At 34.8% G+C, this 20,583-nt stretch overlaps 1 protein-coding gene across 2 annotated transcripts in view; it reads left to right on the top strand.

Moving 5' to 3' along the window:
* LOC111043480 (glycine-rich cell wall structural protein 1.8-like) overlaps positions 1-20,583 on the top strand; it is a 100,084-nt gene that overhangs the window by 14,800 nt on the left and 64,701 nt on the right. For both annotated transcript variants that reach the window (XM_039440670.1, XM_039440669.1), the window contains exons 5-10: positions 2,933-3,096; positions 6,660-6,895; positions 8,648-8,790; positions 10,970-11,125; positions 15,162-15,318; positions 19,542-19,706. In XM_039440670.1, the coding sequence (XP_039296604.1) occupies positions 2,933-3,096; positions 6,660-6,895; positions 8,648-8,790; positions 10,970-11,125; positions 15,162-15,318; positions 19,542-19,706 (1,021 nt within the window). The remainder of the gene's footprint in view (positions 1-2,932; positions 3,097-6,659; positions 6,896-8,647; positions 8,791-10,969; positions 11,126-15,161; positions 15,319-19,541; positions 19,707-20,583) is intronic.

Here is a 20,583-nt window from a genome sequence, read left to right as displayed (position 1 = left end):
TTTCCTTGAATGGACTATGAATATTACAGTATTTAATTAACATTGGTTTTGCTATCCTTGTCTATCATTCGGCAGAGCTGATTCTTTACAAGCCCCGCAACATTCCCGGATCGGTTTTTACAGTTACTATATGATATTTTAATCGTTGAAAAATATGTTTTCTTGACGAACAACATATAATAGAGTATTATCATTATCAAACGATAATCCAAATTAAATGCTGTAAATCACCCCGAAGACTTCTGCTACTGCAAATATTGACAACAGGGTAAACAGCTAGATGGAAATTCGATGAGCGCTACTATTCAACAATTATTTGTCAGGGCGGGAATCGAACCTAGTACCTCCCAATTGCCGGTCAGGAATGCTTACCCTTAGGCTAGTTACACACACATCGATTTTTGGTCGTACGATATTTTGCCGTCACTATGAATTCTATCAGATTAAACGGAACTTGGCAAACATCATATGTTTGAAATCATCTGTTCAATCTAATAGAATTTATAAGGACGGCAAAATATCGTACGACCAACAATCGATGTGTGTGTAACTAGCCTTACACCAAACTGACAATCTCTGGATAGCAGCGCTCATTTTATACGAAGCCATAGCGGCCAACCAGTCTACAGATGGAAATTACTGAGATATTGCAATTATTCAAATGCTAATGAATTAATAATTATTATTTAACGAAAATCCAAATTGAATGTCAATATTTGCAGTAGCAGGGGTCTTCGGGGTGATTTACAGCATTTAATTTGGATTTTCGTTTAATTAATAATAATTAATTCATTAGTATTTGAATAGCTGCAATACCTCAGTAATTCCCATCTGTATAATAGATTATTTTAAACAAGTCAAACCGCTTTCCAAACTTGCTTAACTGTCAATATCCTATACTATTAAATGAACAATTTCTGTTTATAAGCTTAGATGTTTATATCTTTGTTTTCTATGTCTGTATGTGACCGAATCTTGGAAATGTCTCTAACGACTCTCACGAAATTTGGAACAAAGTAGGTTTATGATATAAAAATTAGGTCTCAACCCTGGGATAACTTGCTGAAGGACATTAAAATGAGAAATACGTACTTGGAAAAACAGCTGGAAATTTTGTCTTTTTGTCTTCTGTCGATACTGTAATGGAAGTGAGTGAGTGCATGTGTGGGTTATTCCTTAGCTGATTACACGAGAAGAATTAATAATCCAGCAAGAAAAACTTATTTTAGCTTATTTCTTTTTTTTAGAAACCATATTTACTTCAGAAAGTCCAAAATAGTAACTAGATGCTGTAAGTGTAGAATAGTACGTAGTATACTAGTAGTTCTGTGAACAGTAGACCTCACGCACTATCCTCATCCACAAGTACCTGATTGAAACTATAGACCTTATGGAAATACAGCAATAGACTGGCTTCTCCACACATCTGTGTAATCACTTGTCAGCTGATGTATGATGAATAATTCTATTGTCTGATTTTTACGCTAATATTGGCGTATGAAGGAGGCTCCTTTTTCCTTTTATATTATCCTTGAAATGCAAAATTTCCAAAAACCTTGTATATACGTCGACGCGCAATTTGAAAGGGAACATACCTGTCAAATTTCATGAAAATCGAATACCGCGTTTCGCCGTAAATGCGCAACATATAAACATTCAAACATTTAAACATTAAGAGAAATGCCAAACCGTAGACTTGAATCTTAGACCTCACTTCGCTCGGTCAATTAACAAATATTGTAGCAATCAAGGTATATCATTCTAAATAGAATTCATAGTATACCGTATCTATTTGTAATTGATGATGTGTTTGTTTTTTGGAGTGTGAATAAACTGTTATTTTGATGAGTGATAGTAGCTTAACCTAGATTTTGATTTGGACTGTAGTATAAATTTGAAAAGGGGCAGTTTTGGGCATAAGCCTGTTGTGCCTCCTCACATAACTCTAAAAAAAATGTGCGACTAAAAATGAATAAATTCATTCATTTATACAATAAGTACATTATCAAAATGATAGGGAGAGGAAAAATAAGGTAACTTTGTGTTATTCCTCTCCCAAATTTATATAACAAATAATAATATAACAAATTTATATAATAAATAAATACAAACTATAAATACAGTATATCATAATTCAATCGATCGTCATAAATTGTCTATGATTTTACATTCCAGAGCGAAGCTCGGTCCCCCGATGCTTTAATTTTAATTTTTGTAATCTACCTTTATTAGCTCGATTAGTTTCTAAATATCGGGGACCGAGCTTTGCTCTGGAGTACAAAGGCATAAAACATTTATCACGAAAGAAGAAATTAGAATAACATTCATAGTTCATACAGAAATGTTTTATCTAATCACAGTAAATTGAGATTAATTCCCAGAGGAATGCAAAAATTTCCCTCACAAAGGCCCGGTTGCACAAAAGCCGGTTAAATTTTAATCCTGATTAATTTCACGTGAACCAAATCAGAGAAGACCATTTCAAAAAGATGCAATTAATCAGGATTGGAAATAACCCGGCTTCTATGCAACCGGCACTAAGTACCTGATTGAATGATTACAAAAGTTCAACAGCTATCATAATTTTGACACAGTCCCACACACATGAACTCGCTCACTCACTTCCATCACCAACGGACGACGAAATAATTACCAGCTGTTTTTCCAAGGATCAATAATAATTATCCTTTTTATGTCCTTCAGCGAGTTTTCTCAGGGATGAGACCTAGTGCAATCGAATCTTTATATTATAAACTTACTATGTTCTGAATTTCGTGAGAATCGTTAGAGCTGTTTTCGAGATCCGGTGAAATACAAACATATAGGCTAAACATCCAAACATCTAAACATATAAACAGAAGTTGCTCGTTTAATAGTATAGGATTGCAGTATCATATTTATCTCAATCAACTCTTATATTTTTATGTTTTAGGTATCACATACAACAGTACTTTTGCTGGCTGCATTTCTACCTTCGCCTTCAACTCCAGGCGAACCTTTTTTGCTGACGGAGCAAAAATCACTCACTTCCAATGTGGTTGCTTCAGTTATCTATGCGATCATAACTTATGCGTTCCATCTGCTGTATGTGAAAAGGTTAGTAGAAGGTGGGCCAGTAAAACTGCACTATTCCAGGTAATAAATTGAAATCTTTCTTCAAAGAAACATTCTAAATATTGTTATAGAATATTCTTAACCTTCCGGCAGTCGCGCTGTTGTAAAAAGTACAACAGTGTCAGTTTTTTGCTGCACAAAACTATTGAATGGGGTGGTGTCAGTGAACGAGTCACCGATGCATTTCAAAACTTTCCCCCATCACTCCACTGAGTTGCAGTATCAACCGAGCTCAGTCTTTAGGTGCCATTTAGTCGTGATAGTGCATAAGTCGCACTGTGCATAAGATAGGGAAAGACTGTATATGGGGACTGTAAACGAACCAATAACACAGAATTGATGGCTTTGCTTGATGTACCTTAATGGGCTATGAAATGGTAATCATCCAAATGTTCATAGGCGTAAAATAGTCCAAGAAGATGGAAAAAGTAATTATACAATTAATTAATATGTTTTGACAGTAAACAGAGTACATAACACTTGGAAAATGGATGTTGTATAAAATACAAAACGCGACTGCTCGTGTGATTGAGTAGTGCGTGACTACCGGAAGGTTAAGGATATATTAAAAATATTCTTACGGCTCAACTCACACTTAGGCGACTCAGGTCGAGAAGAGAGACTCTAGTCCAGAGCATGTGTTTCAAATGGGTGACTTCGTGGAGACTAGAATCGACTAGTCTGAGTATCACCATTTTGGAAACACATGCTCTTGACTAGAGTCGAGTCTCTTCTCGACCTGTGTCGCGTAAGGCTGGTCACACACCGATTAGTCAAGACAAGACTAGTCACGTTTAGTCACAATACTTCACATTGCTGCTTATGACACTGCAACACACACTGATTAGTCATTGCAATTAGACATGACTCCATAAGAGTATTTAAAAAAAAATAACAAATTTTCCACATTGGTTGTATTTGAATAGTTTCGTCTTGACTAACTGGTGTGTGCCTACCCTAAGGCTGGTCACACACCGATTAGTCAAGACTAGTCACGTTTAGTCACAATACTTCACATAGTTGCTTATAAAGACATGTCTAATTGCAATGACTAACCTGTGTGTGTTGCGTCAACTATGTGAAGTATTGTGTCTAATTTTGTCTTGTCTTGACCAACTGGTGTGTGCCTAGCCTTAGTGCGAGTTGAGCCTTAGTCATATTTTCCGACAAATTTTAAGAACACTAAGGGAAATTTTAGTTTTATATGGAAAAATAAAGTGGTATAGTACAATAAGGTTTCTGCAAGTAAAATGTAGGGTGGTCAAACTGCACTATTCCAGGTATTAATTTGAAATCCATAAAAAATATTTTCAAGTCATAATACATTCCAACAAATCGTAAGAACACAGATTGAAATTTTGGTTGTATTTGGAAAAATTGTTATTTTTTTTTAAAAATACTCTAATAACTTGGCGACCATCACTCTGCACTCACTGTTCAAGGGTAACCGTCCACTGGAACCGTATTCAACCGATCCGTTCGGCCGTTGGATCGGACGAATCTGCCGGACGTTAATTCGGCCGAATATGGTCGTCCATTGGAACCGTTTACGTCAGTCTAGTTACCAATCATTGAATTAACTACTAACACCAAAATTATTATTCATAAACAATGATTATATTGAGATTTTGAAAATTTAATAAACAAATATCCAATAAATTAGTTATTCATTACAATAATTTTACATTCAGATCATATTTGTTCAGCAATCTCTGACCACAGATTCCTATGCACATAACGACGATGATATCTTTTGTCTCGCATATCCCACAATGGAACATGCTCTTGAACCAAACTTATCAACTTTTCATTGTCCATAGTTTCAACTTTATAAAACAGAACAACTTCAAAAAACAAAAAAAAAACAAGACTGTGGAACAATTTTAGGTTAGGAACACTCTGTTGTCTCAGCTTGACTAAATAAATAATAAATAAATAAATAGATTTTACTGTCGTAGACCAATATAGGTAATTGACAAAGTCATAGTAATACAATATTACAAAATAATAGAGTCAAAGCAATAGTTTAAAGTCACAAAGTAGAATAAATTACTTCACTGTAATTACTCGTGAACTCTAATTATGACTAGTTAGTTCGGCCGGATAGAGCCGGAAAATCCCATTCAATTCGGATCGGCCGTATGAACCTGTTGCAATGGACGAGCATCTATTCCTTTCTCTGTTGGGGGATCGTTCGGTAGTTTTCGGCCGATGCTAGTTCGGACGAAAACGGTTCTAGTGGACGGCTCACCTAAGTCTCACACTGAAATTCTCACTAACACGTTGTAACTGATCTGGTGTTATTGCACCAATTTCTTGTGATATTCACATTTTCAAGTCCTGTAATGTTGCTGAACAAGTTTCAAAAACCTTTGACGTGAGGTATCCCCATAAAAAAATCACACGAGCTTGGATGGGACATATGAATAAAACTGAGCATATGCTCATGACCATGAGCATGGAGCATAAGGTTTTGCTCATGAGCATTAGATAGAAGCATAAGCATTTGCTCATTTTTATATGAATAAGCTTTACCTAATGCCCCTGAACTCTGGAGCAAGTGCTCAAGTATTTTAAACAAGGTCTATAAATACAGGTCATGACACTCGTGTTCCTTATGGAGCGGCCATTTTATGGGGTCTTTATAGCGGTACATTTGAAAATTCAATCTAATTCAATTTTCTCAAACAAAATTATGCATTTTAAAAACAATATTCCAGTTCAGATAATATGTGAATTCAGGCTTTCAATTTTTTAATAATATTTTTTCAATAATAAATGCTTCAATTATTCACTTATTTATTATTAAAAATTGTTCTGCTGATTCGCTTTACTTTGTTTTTATAGTGAAAGGATAGAATGTGCTACTCACATAAGCGCTAAATATGCAAGTATAGACACCGCTTGTGTTTGGTCGTCTGCTCTGTTCTCTATCTATGAATTGAGTTTGAGGTTAGTTGAGTTTGGAATTTTGAAATAATATCCTGAAAAATGTCATCTCTATAATAATCTTCAGTATAATCTTATAATCTCAATAGCCTTCTTATAATCGACTACACTCTCTTCTTCTTAAATGCCTATTTCCTATTCTGTGATGGCTATTTTTATATCCGATAAGTATCTTTTGTATTTATTCTTTTGTAGGAATAATGGTGATATATATCATGGTTGAATGTGAAAATAGTTTTAAAGTTCTCAACTATTGGTTGTGATCGTATCTGGTATAGTTTCCTCTTCCTCACACGAATTAGTTGAGCCATTTTACTATGAGCAAAAGGTAAAAAGCTGTTCTAGACTAGACTCACCTTTTTTTGAAGCATTTGCTTAAAAATTTGAGCAAATGCTCTAGTTTATTCATACAATTTGAGTATAAGCTTCTACCCTTGAGCAAATGCTCAAACCATTTTTTTGATGAGCATGAGCAAAAGGTTTTGCTCACGTTTATTCATAGAAAATGAAGAATATGCTCCATATTTTAGAAGTATAAGCAAATGCTTAACTTTATTCATATGGCCTATGTTGTAAAATAGTTTTATTTTTTACAGAAATGCAACAACCATTCCCCTCAACCCAGGTTCTTTCCTGATTGAACTGCAGGAGTGTGATTGGCGCAGACTTTTGGCGGCCATTTTTCAAACCTTGTGCCTGGGTTTGGCTCTACCCGACGTGGTGTTGGGTGCAGCCGCCTCTACCCTACGCCTCTGTGGTAGGGTTGTACCCAGGTGGTTTGCCAGGGAAACCCTGTTTACTGGCACTCATGTGGCTGCTTTCGTTTTCTCTGGTGAGTTATCTACTTTGATTCGAGTTTTTTTCAAATTATCAATATTACTAGTAGTACTGTGAACAGTAGACCTCATGCAGTATTCTCATCCATAAGTACCTGATTTCACTTGTTTTAAATGTTAACAAACTCAGTTCACGTTTGAATTTGTATTCCATATGATTAATTCATCCAGTTCCGTGATAATCTTTATATCTGATGAAAATTAATTTTTTACAATAAAAAAAATTATAATTTCTCCAGCATTATTTAGTTCATTTGTTTATTTTTAATCACATATTAAATTAGTTTTTTCGAATGTGAGAATATTGATACTAATGGGCACGCATAATAATACCATGACAGCAAAACAAAATATTGAAACCAAAGACCTTGAAGCTGCGATTAGACCAAAGTTATTAACAAAATTTTAATAACTCATCCTTATAGATTATATTAGATTGAACATAAGTTATCATACACATGATGTAGATGTGTATTTGTCAACTTTCGTTCAATCTAATAGAATCTATAAGGATTAAGTTATCAACATTTTGTTAATAACTTTGGTGTAAACCCAGCTTTAAGATGCATACCTCTTTGATTGAAACTATAGACCTTATACAAATACAGTAATAGACTGGCTTCTCCACACATCTGTGTAATCACTTGTTAGCTGATTTATGATGAATAATTATTATTCTATAGTCTTTTTACTGTAATATTGGCGTATGAAGGAGGCTCCTTTTTCCTTTTATATTATCCTTGAGATGCAAAATTTCCAAAAACCTTGTATATACGTCGACGCGCAATTTAAAAAGGAACATACCTGTCATATTTCATGAAAATCTATTACCGCGGTTCGCCGTAAATGCGCAACATATAAACATTTTAACATTAAGAGAAATGCCAAACCGTCGACTTGAATCTTAGACCTCACTTCGCTCGGTCAATTAAAAAGAATATAAAAACACTAGCTTACCCGGCGAACTTCGTACCGCCCAAAAGTCAATGTATCTCATGTCACGCTTGACTTTATTTGGTGAATCATGAAATTTATCTGATTATCAGTATTTTCATTTACATCTTAATACGGACTTCCTATGTGGTTAGTCATGCAGCATTTATTATTCCGAAAACATATTCATCTCAATCAATTGTAAGTAATATCTATCAGTAAAGTTTTGAATTTAAAAAAGAGATTAAATCAGTGTTTCAAAGATGAATTTAATTTTTCTTAGTTGTTGATTGACAATATATGGTCCATAAAATATGCGATGTCCGATGAATCACATAGAATTCCATACTCTTTCCATCTTCCATTTTAGGATGAATATAAGCTAAGCTGAATTAAAAAAAAGTAAATTATTCTGTCATTCTTCAGTAATTGATGGATGCAATATGAACATGTTGATAAAACCTGTCATAAAACCTCTTTCATGAGGTGAATAATTTTTTCTAGTTTCTCAATGATAGGGGACTGATGACATACAGACAGGATTTACTCTGATGGACAGTATAAGCGAAGGCTGTCGTTTATAACTGCGCGAGGTCTACTGTTCACAGAACTACTAGTAAAGAATACTAGTAAAGAAAAAGGTCTCAACTATCCAATCCTCCATGCTCTATCCAAGCCCCCCCTCCTCCTTTTCGGCCTACTCTCAGTTAAATTGTGTATTTGGAACAAAATTTATTAATTTTGAACTAATATAATGTAATTGAATGAATAAATAAATCAAATAATAAATTAGGATTAATTAATTTGTGTTTCAGGTCTGATAAGCACAGTCTTAACATGGTTCTTCCCAATCGGCTTCCTTGTGGAGCTCGTTTGCTTAGCTCACATCGGCTCCGATGGTTTAGATGCACTTCAGACGCTCTACGCTCGCTTTCAACCCACTTACTATCATCATAAGGTAATTAGGAGCTTCGCTCGTAATTTATTTATTGATAAACAGAACACAATTCTTTAAAATGATTGGGGAAGGACTAACAGGCATAGCCCAGAACTGTTACTTAGATTTATACACTATAAATAGTCCAGAAAGAAGGTTATGTTCCATACACTTTTGAATTCAAGTCCAATTTTCAGTCTAAATATTTGAAAACAGAAATGTTCTAATTCAAATTGCTTACAGGACCAAATTAAATTACAAAATAACACTCTCTAATCACTTAAAACTCTAAAATAATGATTAACTTTGAAAATTATGATGAATTTGAAAACATCGCGAAAATATGTTTTTATTTTAAATATAATTATTATTTTTCATCAATTATGAATAATTTTACCTTTCAAACCCTTGAGGTTTCTTCATCTTTTAGGTCGTGTTTATATTTTACAGCTGGCTATACGTAAGCTGATGAATTCCGAGGATGCGATATTTTGATTTTCCACAGACGCACCCGCTGACTCACTCCCATTATCCATAGACGACGAAAGTCTCAGTTGCTTTTCCAAGGATGAATTATACTTTTAATGTCGTTCAGCGAGTTTACCTAGGGATGAGACCTAGTGCAATAGAATTTTTTCATCATAAACCTACTATATTGCAAATTTCATCAAAATCGTTAGAGCAGTTTTCGAGATCCGTTGGACATAAATAACCACATAAATAACCAATATATAAATATATTATACAGAAATTGCTCGCTTAATATAATAGGATTAAATTCAAAAGTTATTTGTCTCAAATTCAAAGTTGACTGTTTTGTCTCTTAAAAGTTGAAGAATCCTGTCTGTATGTCGTGTCGGCGAGATATCGGTGTGAAAACGGCTAATGGCTGTTGGGGTTGGTGTATGAAAAATGCTAACATCAAAAGCTAATCTCCTTCAAGACATACTGGCAACAGGACAGCCCAAGTTCAAAGCAGAGAAAGGTCGAGAGAAAATACTATGTTACTTTCAGTTATTGAGATATTAATTGCATGCGTCATTGCATGCAATTAATAATCCACTCGACGGATGATTCATGATGAATGATTCTATAGTGTGATTTTTACGGTAATATTGGCGTATTAATATGGGTAATATACGTCATTATTATCTGGGGAGCTACGAATCTTATACATGTTGAACCTCTCTATAAACTTCAAAAACGAATACTGAAAATAATAGGCTTTGAGGAGAATCAATTCTCCACAAACATTCTCTTCTAGGACAGTAAATTACTGAGTGTAAGACAACTCTACATCCAGGCTATCATCACGCGAATGAGGAGAAACAACGTACACATAAAGGTGCGTACAGATTTACTCGCCGCGAACATGAGCAATTCACTTTTAATCAGCTGATGCCAAGCTTTTTATATCTGCATCTTACCGTTTTTGTAAAAATACAGATATAATCAGCTGATTAAAAGTGAATTGCTCATTTTCGCGGCGCGTATATCTGTAAGCACCTTTAGACTGGCAGATCATAACCATCAAACAAGGCAGAGAAACACGAATTTAATAGTATCAAGGATGAACACTACATTTGGGCAAAGTAATGTTTGGAACCAATTACAATTCAATACAAAGTAAAATTAGGGAAGAATTCAATAGACACAAGTTCAAGAAAAGTCAATTTTCCTGGTTAGTTGATATTGGAGTAGAACATTGTGAAAATTTAGTTAGACTGTAAATATTGAAACTTTTTATTCTTCATTCTTTTCCTTTACTAGTTTTTTTATTTTTTTTAAATTAATTTTCTTATTATTATCCTTATAGAACATTAATATTTATCTACTAATTTAATAATTTTGTTTGTACTATAAATTTTTACTAATTTCAATATAAAAAAATTCAACATTATATCATTGAATGAGGTTTGTAAATAGTAATTATAACACGCAACAAGCAACTAATAACTAATAACACATATAATTCATTGTGGGGTGTATATTTATTCATTGAATTATCTCTGCTTATCAAGAAATTATTCAATGTAAAAAACTTCATTGTTTTAATTGTATTAATTATTATAGTATTCTAATTGTTTTTGATGAATAAACTTTGATTTGATTTGCACCACACCAGATTTTTGTGTATTTTTCTATGGAAATGAACTATTTTGTGTTAATTTGTTTGAATAATTTGTATGATTGTTGGCAGGAACGAGGCAAGTCAGCTCGCTACGAGATGCTGGCGACGAGCGAAGGCAGCGCCATCATGAAAGAAGCTAAAGAGGGAGGGGAGAGCGAGGATAGCGGGAACAGCAGTGACACTGACATAGATGCGGCTGTAGCTGAGTTTCGCGTCAGGACTGAGGTAAGGAACACACCTAAATAAATATTATACATCAATATAGATAGTTAGACAAAAATGTTTATAGGAATTTATTGATGCCCGGTTGCAGAGTCGTTACATAAAATCAAACATAGCTATGTGAGACATAGTTTAAAATCACTCACATAAATGGTTGGTCGTTGCACAGTCGTTTGCCGTAGCCCATTCAGCTATATCTCGAATTAGCATCACACATAAGTCACACTGCAGCTCTATTCACTTTTTTCCGTACATGCTTCTATCCAACCAACGTCTTGCATCGGGGAAAGTTTCAATTGGCATCACTGTGAACAGACCTAAAAGACCTCACATAAAATTGATAAAAATATGGCGACTCTTGGCTTTTGGCGAGATTTCTCACCATATTTAGTGATTGGGAGGTTTTAAACGACTTGAAAAAACATAGGAAGAGAAAAAATAATCCACCTATAAAATACAGATGGTTTTTCGTAACCATCTTCCAAAAAAAGCTATCACAACCTTTAAAATGCGTTTGGCGGGAGTAGATATTGGATTTAACAGCACAAATTTGGGCCCATAACTTACTGACCGGTTTTAGCTATTGGAGACATAAATAATGGAATTATAATTCCATTTAAAATAATAATTGGAATGACTTGAAATTTGGAACTTAAGGTCTTTACACTATAAGGATCCGACACGAACAATTTCGATCAAATGCGATTCAAGATGGCGGCTAAAATGGCGAAAATGTTGTCAAAAACAGGGGTTTTCGCGATTTTCTCGAAAACGGCTCCAACGATTTTGATTAAAGTTATACCTAGAATAGTCATCGATAAGCTCTATCAACTGCCACAAGTCCCATATCTGTAAAAATTTCAGATTCGCCCCATCAATGCAAAGTTTGATTTTAGATTTTCAATTATCAGGCTTCAGATACAATTTAAACAAAAAAATTCGAGTGGAAAAGATTGAGCATGAGAATCTCTACAATTAATGTTCAGTAACATTTTCACCTAAAATTAAAAATAAGCTCGAAATTCAAGAAAATGTGATTACCCAATTACTGCAAACTGTTGGCAACTGTTGATTCTATTAAATTAATGATTCACTATGAAGAGATAGCAGACCTCGTGTGTCTCCAGCGTTATTGCCCTGTTACCAGCTGGCTCAAATCTTTGAATAGTAGACTTGAGATGCGCGGGAACACTAGCGTCAGGTGATCAATTTTCATAACGGCAAGGAAAGTTGTGTGAGTGCGCCACACCAGATTTAGGTTTTGTGGGAGCTATAGTTTACTTTGACATCTGTGCAACGGAATAGTTATTTGTGCAACTAGTGCGCAAAGTGACAGTTTGCTGCACCGAAAGAAACGTTTACGCCCGAGCCGTAGGCGAGGGCGGAATGGTTTCTTGAGTGCAGCAGAGGAACTTTGCGCACGTATTTCACATTAAGTTTTTCTTACAGTTACCATTGAATATGAAAAGTGGGTAATTATGGGTAAAATTGCCTGAAATGCATCAAATGTTTTTCTGTGTAATTTTATTATTGATAAAAACCTTAATCCTAAAATCCTAAAGTCCTCGTTGTCCTTGGTTATAATATATAATGTAATAATTAGCGCGTTGTGCTTGGTTGCACCTCTGCTCACTATAGCAGCCACAGCAGTCACTGTTACCAACTTCATTTTGATTTTGCTGCACTGTTGCTCCATATAACCTACTAAGTATTTTGCGTTGCCATGTTGCAAATCTGGAGTGCAGAAAAATTTTTCCCTCACTAGAGCGGAAAAGTGATTCTTTGCGTTCTGTAATCAGTGCAGCAATGGCCACTTTTCAACGTAACTGTAGGAAAAGTGAATTTATGGCTTCGTAATAGTATATTTCGCACCTAGAGCAGAAAATGAGATTTTTCCAGCTCGAAATCGGTTTTCAAGTCCGAGGCCGTAGGCCGAGGACTAGAAAAGATTGAGAGCTGGAAAAACATTTTTGCCCGTGGTGCGAACGATATTTTTCGCCACACTACAGGTATTGCTGACAAAATAAATAAAGAATACAAAATAAAGAATACTCGTTAAGCTATCGTACCTATCTCTTGATTTTAGTGGTAGAAGATTTGCAGTCAGGATTTCAGATTCTTTTAAAATTTCACTTGGAATACCACAGTCATCTTCAAGCATTTTTGAAAATTCGGAATTCACTAATCAACAATAAATAATTGAATAAAACTGGTTGCGAAGCGAATTAGTTTGATTCGAAACTGGAACTAAAATCATGGCGACTTCAGCTTATTATGAAAGTGGACACTCGCCCGATCTAGCGGATGACTTATTAATAATAATTAGCGCGTTGTTCCAGCCATAAGCGGCTGGAAAGAGACAACTTTCTGGCCTAGACCGGAAAAGAAACCCTTTTCTGACGTCGTCTGCAAACAAGGTCTTTCAGATCTACGTAGGGACTGGAAAACAGCTGCTTTCTGTGCAGTGTGGCGAAAATGAGTTAACAGTCTGTTATTAACTTCATGTGACGATTCTGCAACCGGGCATGATTTGAATTTGAATCACAAATAAAATAATTTGTTTTGATTATTAAAATGATAGTAAATCAATCAATAAGAATGAAAATAGTCCTATAACAATATTAAAAATATTGGTGATGATTTCTTGATCCATTCCGAGCTGCTTTGTATAAACACACTTTTTTATGTATTTGAACACGACATGCAGTCGATTATTAAGTTAATATTAAAAACTTTTACTTACTGACTGTTGAAAATGATCGCCAGACGATTGAAAGTACTCCAGTCAGTAAGTAAAAGTTTTTAATATTTACTTAATAATCGTCTGCATGTCGTGTTCAAATACATAAAAAAAGTGTGTTTGAAAATATGTATGCAAAATTTCAAGTTAATCAGTTCAGTAGTTGAGACGTGATGTTGTGTCGAACTTATATTTCGCATCCCGTACATGTATAAGCCGATTCCTTACTTTATAAATAGTAATGTAAAGATGTCAATCAAGCAATCGATCAATTGAACATCAAAATAGTTGAGATTAAAACGACACATTAAAATTAAACACTTGTAATAATTTTCTAAAAAAAATCACCTCACTTGTAATAAAAATTAATAAAAACATAAAGTACACGTTTTATTCAAAACATTTTAAATGAAAAGGGTACTTCATCTATATATATAAAAGCGAAATGGCACTCACTCACTCACTCACTCACTCGCATAACTAAAAATCTACCGGACCAAAAACGTTCAAATTTTGTAGGTATGTTCAGTTGGCCCTTTAGAGGCGCACTAAGAAATCTTTTGGCAATATTTTAACTCTAAGGGTTGTTTTTAAGGGTTTAAAGTTCGTCTTTTAGCATGTATATTCTTCTTCTCCCAATCTCTTAATTATAATTGAAATTTCCATATCATATGCTACTATAGAACTATAATCTAGATAGAGTTCCTCTTCGAAACATTTGTTAACTGGCAACTAAATTAATAATTTTGTCAGGTTGGCATTAAGTTGAGTTGACTTTGTTAGGTTGGTACCAAGTTGAAGATTTACGAGTAAATGCATTTATCGCGGAAAAATTGATTGGGCACTGCTACTTCAATCCTGGGAATATTATATTACTAGCCGTCAGGCTCGCTTCGCTCGCCATATCCGTTTAGCCAGACGTTTAGTCTGGACCCCCGACTGGATTGTTCTAACATATGATAAAAATGCTCAAATGAAAAATGCAGGCGAGCGGAGCGAGCCTGCTGATCTTATTCTTGGACGATCCAGTCGGGGGTCCAGGGGGCGGAGTCCCCTGGCTAGACGGATATGGCGAGCGAAGCGAGCCTGACGGCTAGTGGTTTTATATTGTTGTTATTTTTCAAATCTATCTTGATAAATATAATTTTGAATTTTAACATGAAACTGTCGCAACAACTTATTTGTTGACAAATCACAGGATTTATTAGTTTTGTCTTCAAATTTATGAGGATTTTATAGCGTAAAATAAATATTTGAATGAGTTTCTATTCAATTTTTTGAACTGTGTACTATTTATAGGTGGTGGAAGATCTTTCGAAGCCTGTACCTTTGGAACCCACTCCTGAATCAGGTAGAAAGTCTGTTGTATGTCTCACTACAGCTGTGGCTTTGTTTCTGCTCAGTGGTATTCTACTCAGGCATTCTTGGACTGTTCTCTCTCTTCTACCTATCGTTGGTGAGTATATTTTTAAAAATATTTTATTATTTCTACCATAAAGTCGTATCTTGAGATGTTATGACAAAAAATATTTAACTATAGTAAGGTCCACGTTATAATGGCAGTGGATAAGGATAGAAGAATAGCGATGCCGATTCTCTGCATTAATTAATTATATTTCTACACTTTAAAAAACATAATTGGCATCGTTGCGGACCTAGAAAAGGATAGTACCACCGGCTTTGTCGAATGATTGACAAGGATAGCAAAACCAAAGTTGATCAAATACTGTCATTATAACGTGGACCTCACTATAGTAGTTCAGAGAACAGTAGAGCTCGCTACACTCGCTAACATTACTACTCACACGCCCGCATATTCACACACAAACACACATACAAATTGGATTTAGAGTATGATGATATATGCAATAGGATCGGTGGTGGACGCTGAGAAATAGAAGTTCTTAACACTTTAGAGCTAGGATGCACGGTTGAAGAAATGAAAAATCTGAAACTTGAAATTTGGGACTTGGAAAAAATATAGAATTTTTTAAACATTTATATATATATATATAGGGTGATTCTTAATTATGGTAAAGTAATTTAATACGTGATAGTGGAGGTAAAAATAAGAAAAAAAGTTCTTATAAACATATATCCATAAACGCTCCATAGCGAGCTATACAGGGTGAAAAATTTCACACGGAATTCAGTTCCTCTGGTGAAATTCATCGTTACTGAATTGTTTGGGGACTAGTTTTTGATAAACTTATGCTGGATTAATATGGAAAAATATCTGAAAAATTGAATAAAACTAGTCTGGAAGCTGTAGTGTGAGTAGTTTTTGAGAAAAAAGTTAAAATATGCAAAAAATCCAAGTAGAAAAACACATACTTCTACCTTTGATGCCAAATAACTTTCTTTAATGACCAGTAAACAAATACTTTTTTGCAATAAAAATTGTAGAGAATTTAATTCTGAAAATAATTATGTAAGTTGTGTAAACTAAATTTAAATAAAAGTTGAATAAAATGTATTCTTATGTAGTACATTACACCACGAAAATTTGCTGTTTTATGAGGAGAGAACTAATAACTCATAGGTTGTAGCTGATTGCAAATAGTCCCCAAACAATTCAGTATCGGTGTATTTCACCAGAGGAACTGAATTCCGGGCGAAATCTTTCACTCTGTATAGCTCACTAATGAAGCGTTTATGGATATATATTTATAAGAACTTTTTTTCTTATATTTACCTCCACTATCACGTATTAAATTACTTTACCATAATTGAGAATCACACTGTATATATATATATATATATATGCATATGCATTCATAGGCCAAAATTATAAAAAGAACATAATTTTACACTTAATATTTTAAATACTAATAGAATTTAGAAAGTTCTGGAGCCATTGACATGCATCTTCTCCAGCATCTTCACCAGATGCTGTCAGCCCTCCATGATAGGAGTGTTGTGGACACTCAGATATTAGGTGTTTCATTGATTTGAATTTGTCCACATTGGCACAGAGGATCAGAGGTGTATCCCCATGCTGTCATCAGCTCAGCACACCTTTCCACCTGCGTCCTGAACCGGTTAAGGCCACACCACTCTCTACGTCTCAGCTGGGTGCCAGAACAATGTCATTAGGGTCATCCACAAGGCCTTTGTTCCTGACCTCTCCCTGCAACCATCTCAGTCTCCATAACTCTCTTACACTTCTAATTTCCTCCTGCTCGTCAAGTCTCAAGTATCTTCTTGACTTGAGGCGCCTTATCATGTTTTTAACATGTGATATATGAAGTAAGACCACCTTCAAGCGCTGAATAATAAAGGTCCTTTACACTCTTGAGCTCGGAAGCACGGTTGAAAAGATAAAACATCTGAAACTCTGATTGGGACTTGTGGGGGAAGGGGGTGAAATTCGAATTCCAAAAATTAGAACATTTTCAACATGTGATACATGAAATAATACCGCTTTGAAGCGCTGAGAAGAATGAGCCCAATTTGAACCTGATCCGATAGAGTATTGAAAAGTTATGTTGATTTTTAGGGTAAAATTTCCGAATAAAGGGCCCCCATCTTGGAACGGGGATGAATTTGAAAATTTCAAATACATACGTTTGACAAGGATAGCAACACCAATGCTAATCAAATATTGCCATTATAACGTGGACCTCACTATAGGAGGTCCTGCAAAAAGTGATAGAAATACTACTAAGTCCCGGTTGCACAAAAGCCGGTTGAATTTTAACCGTGATTAACTTTATGAGAGCCAATCAGGAAAGGCGTTTTTGATAAGACGGCTTCTCTGATTGCTTCTCGTGGAATTAAACATGGTTAAAACTTAACCGGATTTTGTGCAACCGGTACTCAGAATTTAAAATAATAAAATTTAGAATTGAAACTTGACTGTATTTATTTATCTTATAAACTAAACTAAACTGGACTATATTATTTATCTATATAAATAAAAATCGAACCTCAAATTTTGACATTCAATAACTTTTTTATGTGTGCACCGAATTTGATATTTTTTTTTATTTGTGTTTGTTATGTTCAGGACCACGTTTATGGCCTATCAAATTTGATCCGACTTCAGGACTCTTTCCTACGGTCCTTCAAAGTTCACATGTAATCCTTATGGGAGAAGATTTTTGAACTGGCAATACAGAAATAAAAATCAACTGTTATAATCATTGCGTAATCCAACAGCCGTCGGTAGATAGTAGACAAAAGTGTGTGCTGCTCCATAACCGCCCATGTATTTTATTCTAAAGGCCCCGACTAAAAACAAAATGACTGTTGTGTGTAAAAAAGCTTTAGAACAAAACTTTTTTTTTTTAATAACTGTTTTTAAAATTTATTTCAAAGTTAAATAAACTATTAATAATATAAATAAGATTCAACAACGTCTGTTGAGTCAGCACTTGAATCAGCAACTATGAGCACATTACAATTATCTTCAATGCATAGATTTTTTCTATCCAATTTTTATTCGATACTTTACTGATATAAAATGTATATACTACAATTTTAATACTTAATGTTCTAGGAAAATAGAATCACTCTCCAAATATTAAGTAATTGAAAAATATAAACTTCTGCACAACTAACTAAGCACCTAGGAAGTCCATATTGAGATATGAATGTAAATACTGATTGTTGGATAATTCTCATAAAAATATAGTGATGCATCAGATTAAGCTTTTTGATACGCACTTGAGAAAACTGTTTGTCCTCCAAAAGCATATTATAAGAGCAGCTCTAGGTAGACCACGCTTGTTCCCAAGCCGAGATATTTTTATTGAATTTGATGTACCAACATTGAGGCAAACGTTCATGAAAACCGTAATACTCTACATAAACAAGAATCACTCTCTATTTTCAGCTCGCACTACCCCTTACAATATGCGAGTAAATCATTTCAATAGATACAATATGCTTTTGATCAAGCTCACTACATGTAGGCATCAATTCTTTTATTACTGTAATCTTTTCATCAACTTAGTTCCGTCAAATTTCATTATAGAAAAACCAACTGGTAAATATCACAAAACTGTGGAAGAGTGGATAAACAGGAATTTCTTTTTTAAATTAACGCTACAATAGATTTAGTTACTCTTAAGTATTCGTTAGTTATTCGTAAGTTTTTGATGATGTTCAATCATATATATATAATTATTTAAAAAGCCAAATAGAATAAGTATTCTACAAATTTTAGTCAAGCGCTAAACTTGTTAAATCTAATAATGTAAACTCACTGCTGGCTCTCAAGTTCTTACTTATGCCAGCAGTCGCCAAAATAAAGATAAATTAAGTTTTGATCTAATAATTAAGTTTAAGTTTTGCTTATTTGTTTAACACTTTGTAACTTAATATATTGTAATATTTTGTTTTGGCAATAAATTTCAATTTCAATTTCAAATTTCAAAAGCTAAGTAAGAAGCACACCTGAGGAGGCGCGGCTTGGTGATACAAAGTGTTGATCTTATGGAGATTGCCTTATCACACCGTTCCACGCCATCCCCGATTCAGTGTGTTGAGTTCTTCCATTCAAACCAATAAGCAAGAAGCACCTGGATGCACAATGCCGCATCGCGCCTCCTCAGGTGTGCATCCAGCTAAAGTTTGTCATGAGATGCATTAACTATTTGGCGGTACGAAGTTCGCCGGGCCAGCTAGTTTCTTATATTTCTCCGATTATAGTTTATCCTGATTTTTCTGTTTCAGTTGGTGTAGTGGTATTACTGGTCCAATCAATGCTGCCAACTGTATCCATTGCTTCTGAGGAGTCCGGGAATTTTATGGTGTGCCTATGTTTGATGATTGACTGTCTTCTGATATCCCAAGTTTCATTGGAAATTATAATTGTTGGCATTTTATGGCATATTATTGGTGAGTTTTCAAACATATCATTAATTTCATTAATTTTCATGTATTTATCCATTCAAATACAGAAGCAGGCTCAACTTACACTTAGGCGACTCAGGTGGAGAAGAGACTGGACTCTAGTGGAGAGCATGTGTTTAAAAATGGTGACGTCGCGGAGACTAGAGTCGACTGGTCTGAGTGTCACCATTTGGAAACACATGCTCTCCACTAGAGTCCAGTCTCTTCTCCACCTGAGTCGCCCAAGTGTGAGAATTATGTTAGAGAATTAGCCTTAGAGAATTATGTTTGGTATAAAATAGTAGTATACCTAAGACTATACAAAACCATCATAAGACCAGTACTACTATAAGCTTCAGAAACATGGATACTGAATAAACAATTAGAAAAAAGACTATTTCCTACAGATACCCTGAAAAGTGACCATTTGTGCACTGACTGCAGGCTGCAAAGAATCACTTTTCCGCACTAGTGCGCAAAGTGAGTACTTTGCGTACTCCAGATTTGCAGCATGACAACGCAAAATAGTTAGTAGGTTATATGGAGCACCAGTGCAGCAAAATCAAAATGAAGTTGGTAACAGTGACTGCTGTGGCTGCTATAGTGAGCAGAGGTGCAACCAAGCACAACGCGCTAATTATTAAGTAGATATTATAATGGAGGACAGCAACAGCACAGTGCCACCACAGCACACCACACAGCTGCCCCCCGCCATTCAAACACACATACATTATTCAGGCAATTTTACCCATAATTACCCACTTTTCATATTCAATGGTAACTGTAGGAAAAATTTAATGTGAAATACGTGCGCAAAGTTCGTTTGCTGCACTCAAGAAACCATTCCGCCCTCGCCTACGGCTCGGGCGTAAACGTTTCTTTC

The sequence above is a fragment of the Nilaparvata lugens genome, chromosome 14 (genome assembly GCF_014356525.2).
Source record: "Nilaparvata lugens isolate BPH chromosome 14, ASM1435652v1, whole genome shotgun sequence".
NCBI classification, from domain to species: domain Eukaryota; kingdom Metazoa; phylum Arthropoda; class Insecta; order Hemiptera; family Delphacidae; genus Nilaparvata; species Nilaparvata lugens.
Note: the sequence above shows the minus strand (reverse complement) of the source record. Positions and strands in the feature narration are given on the sequence as shown.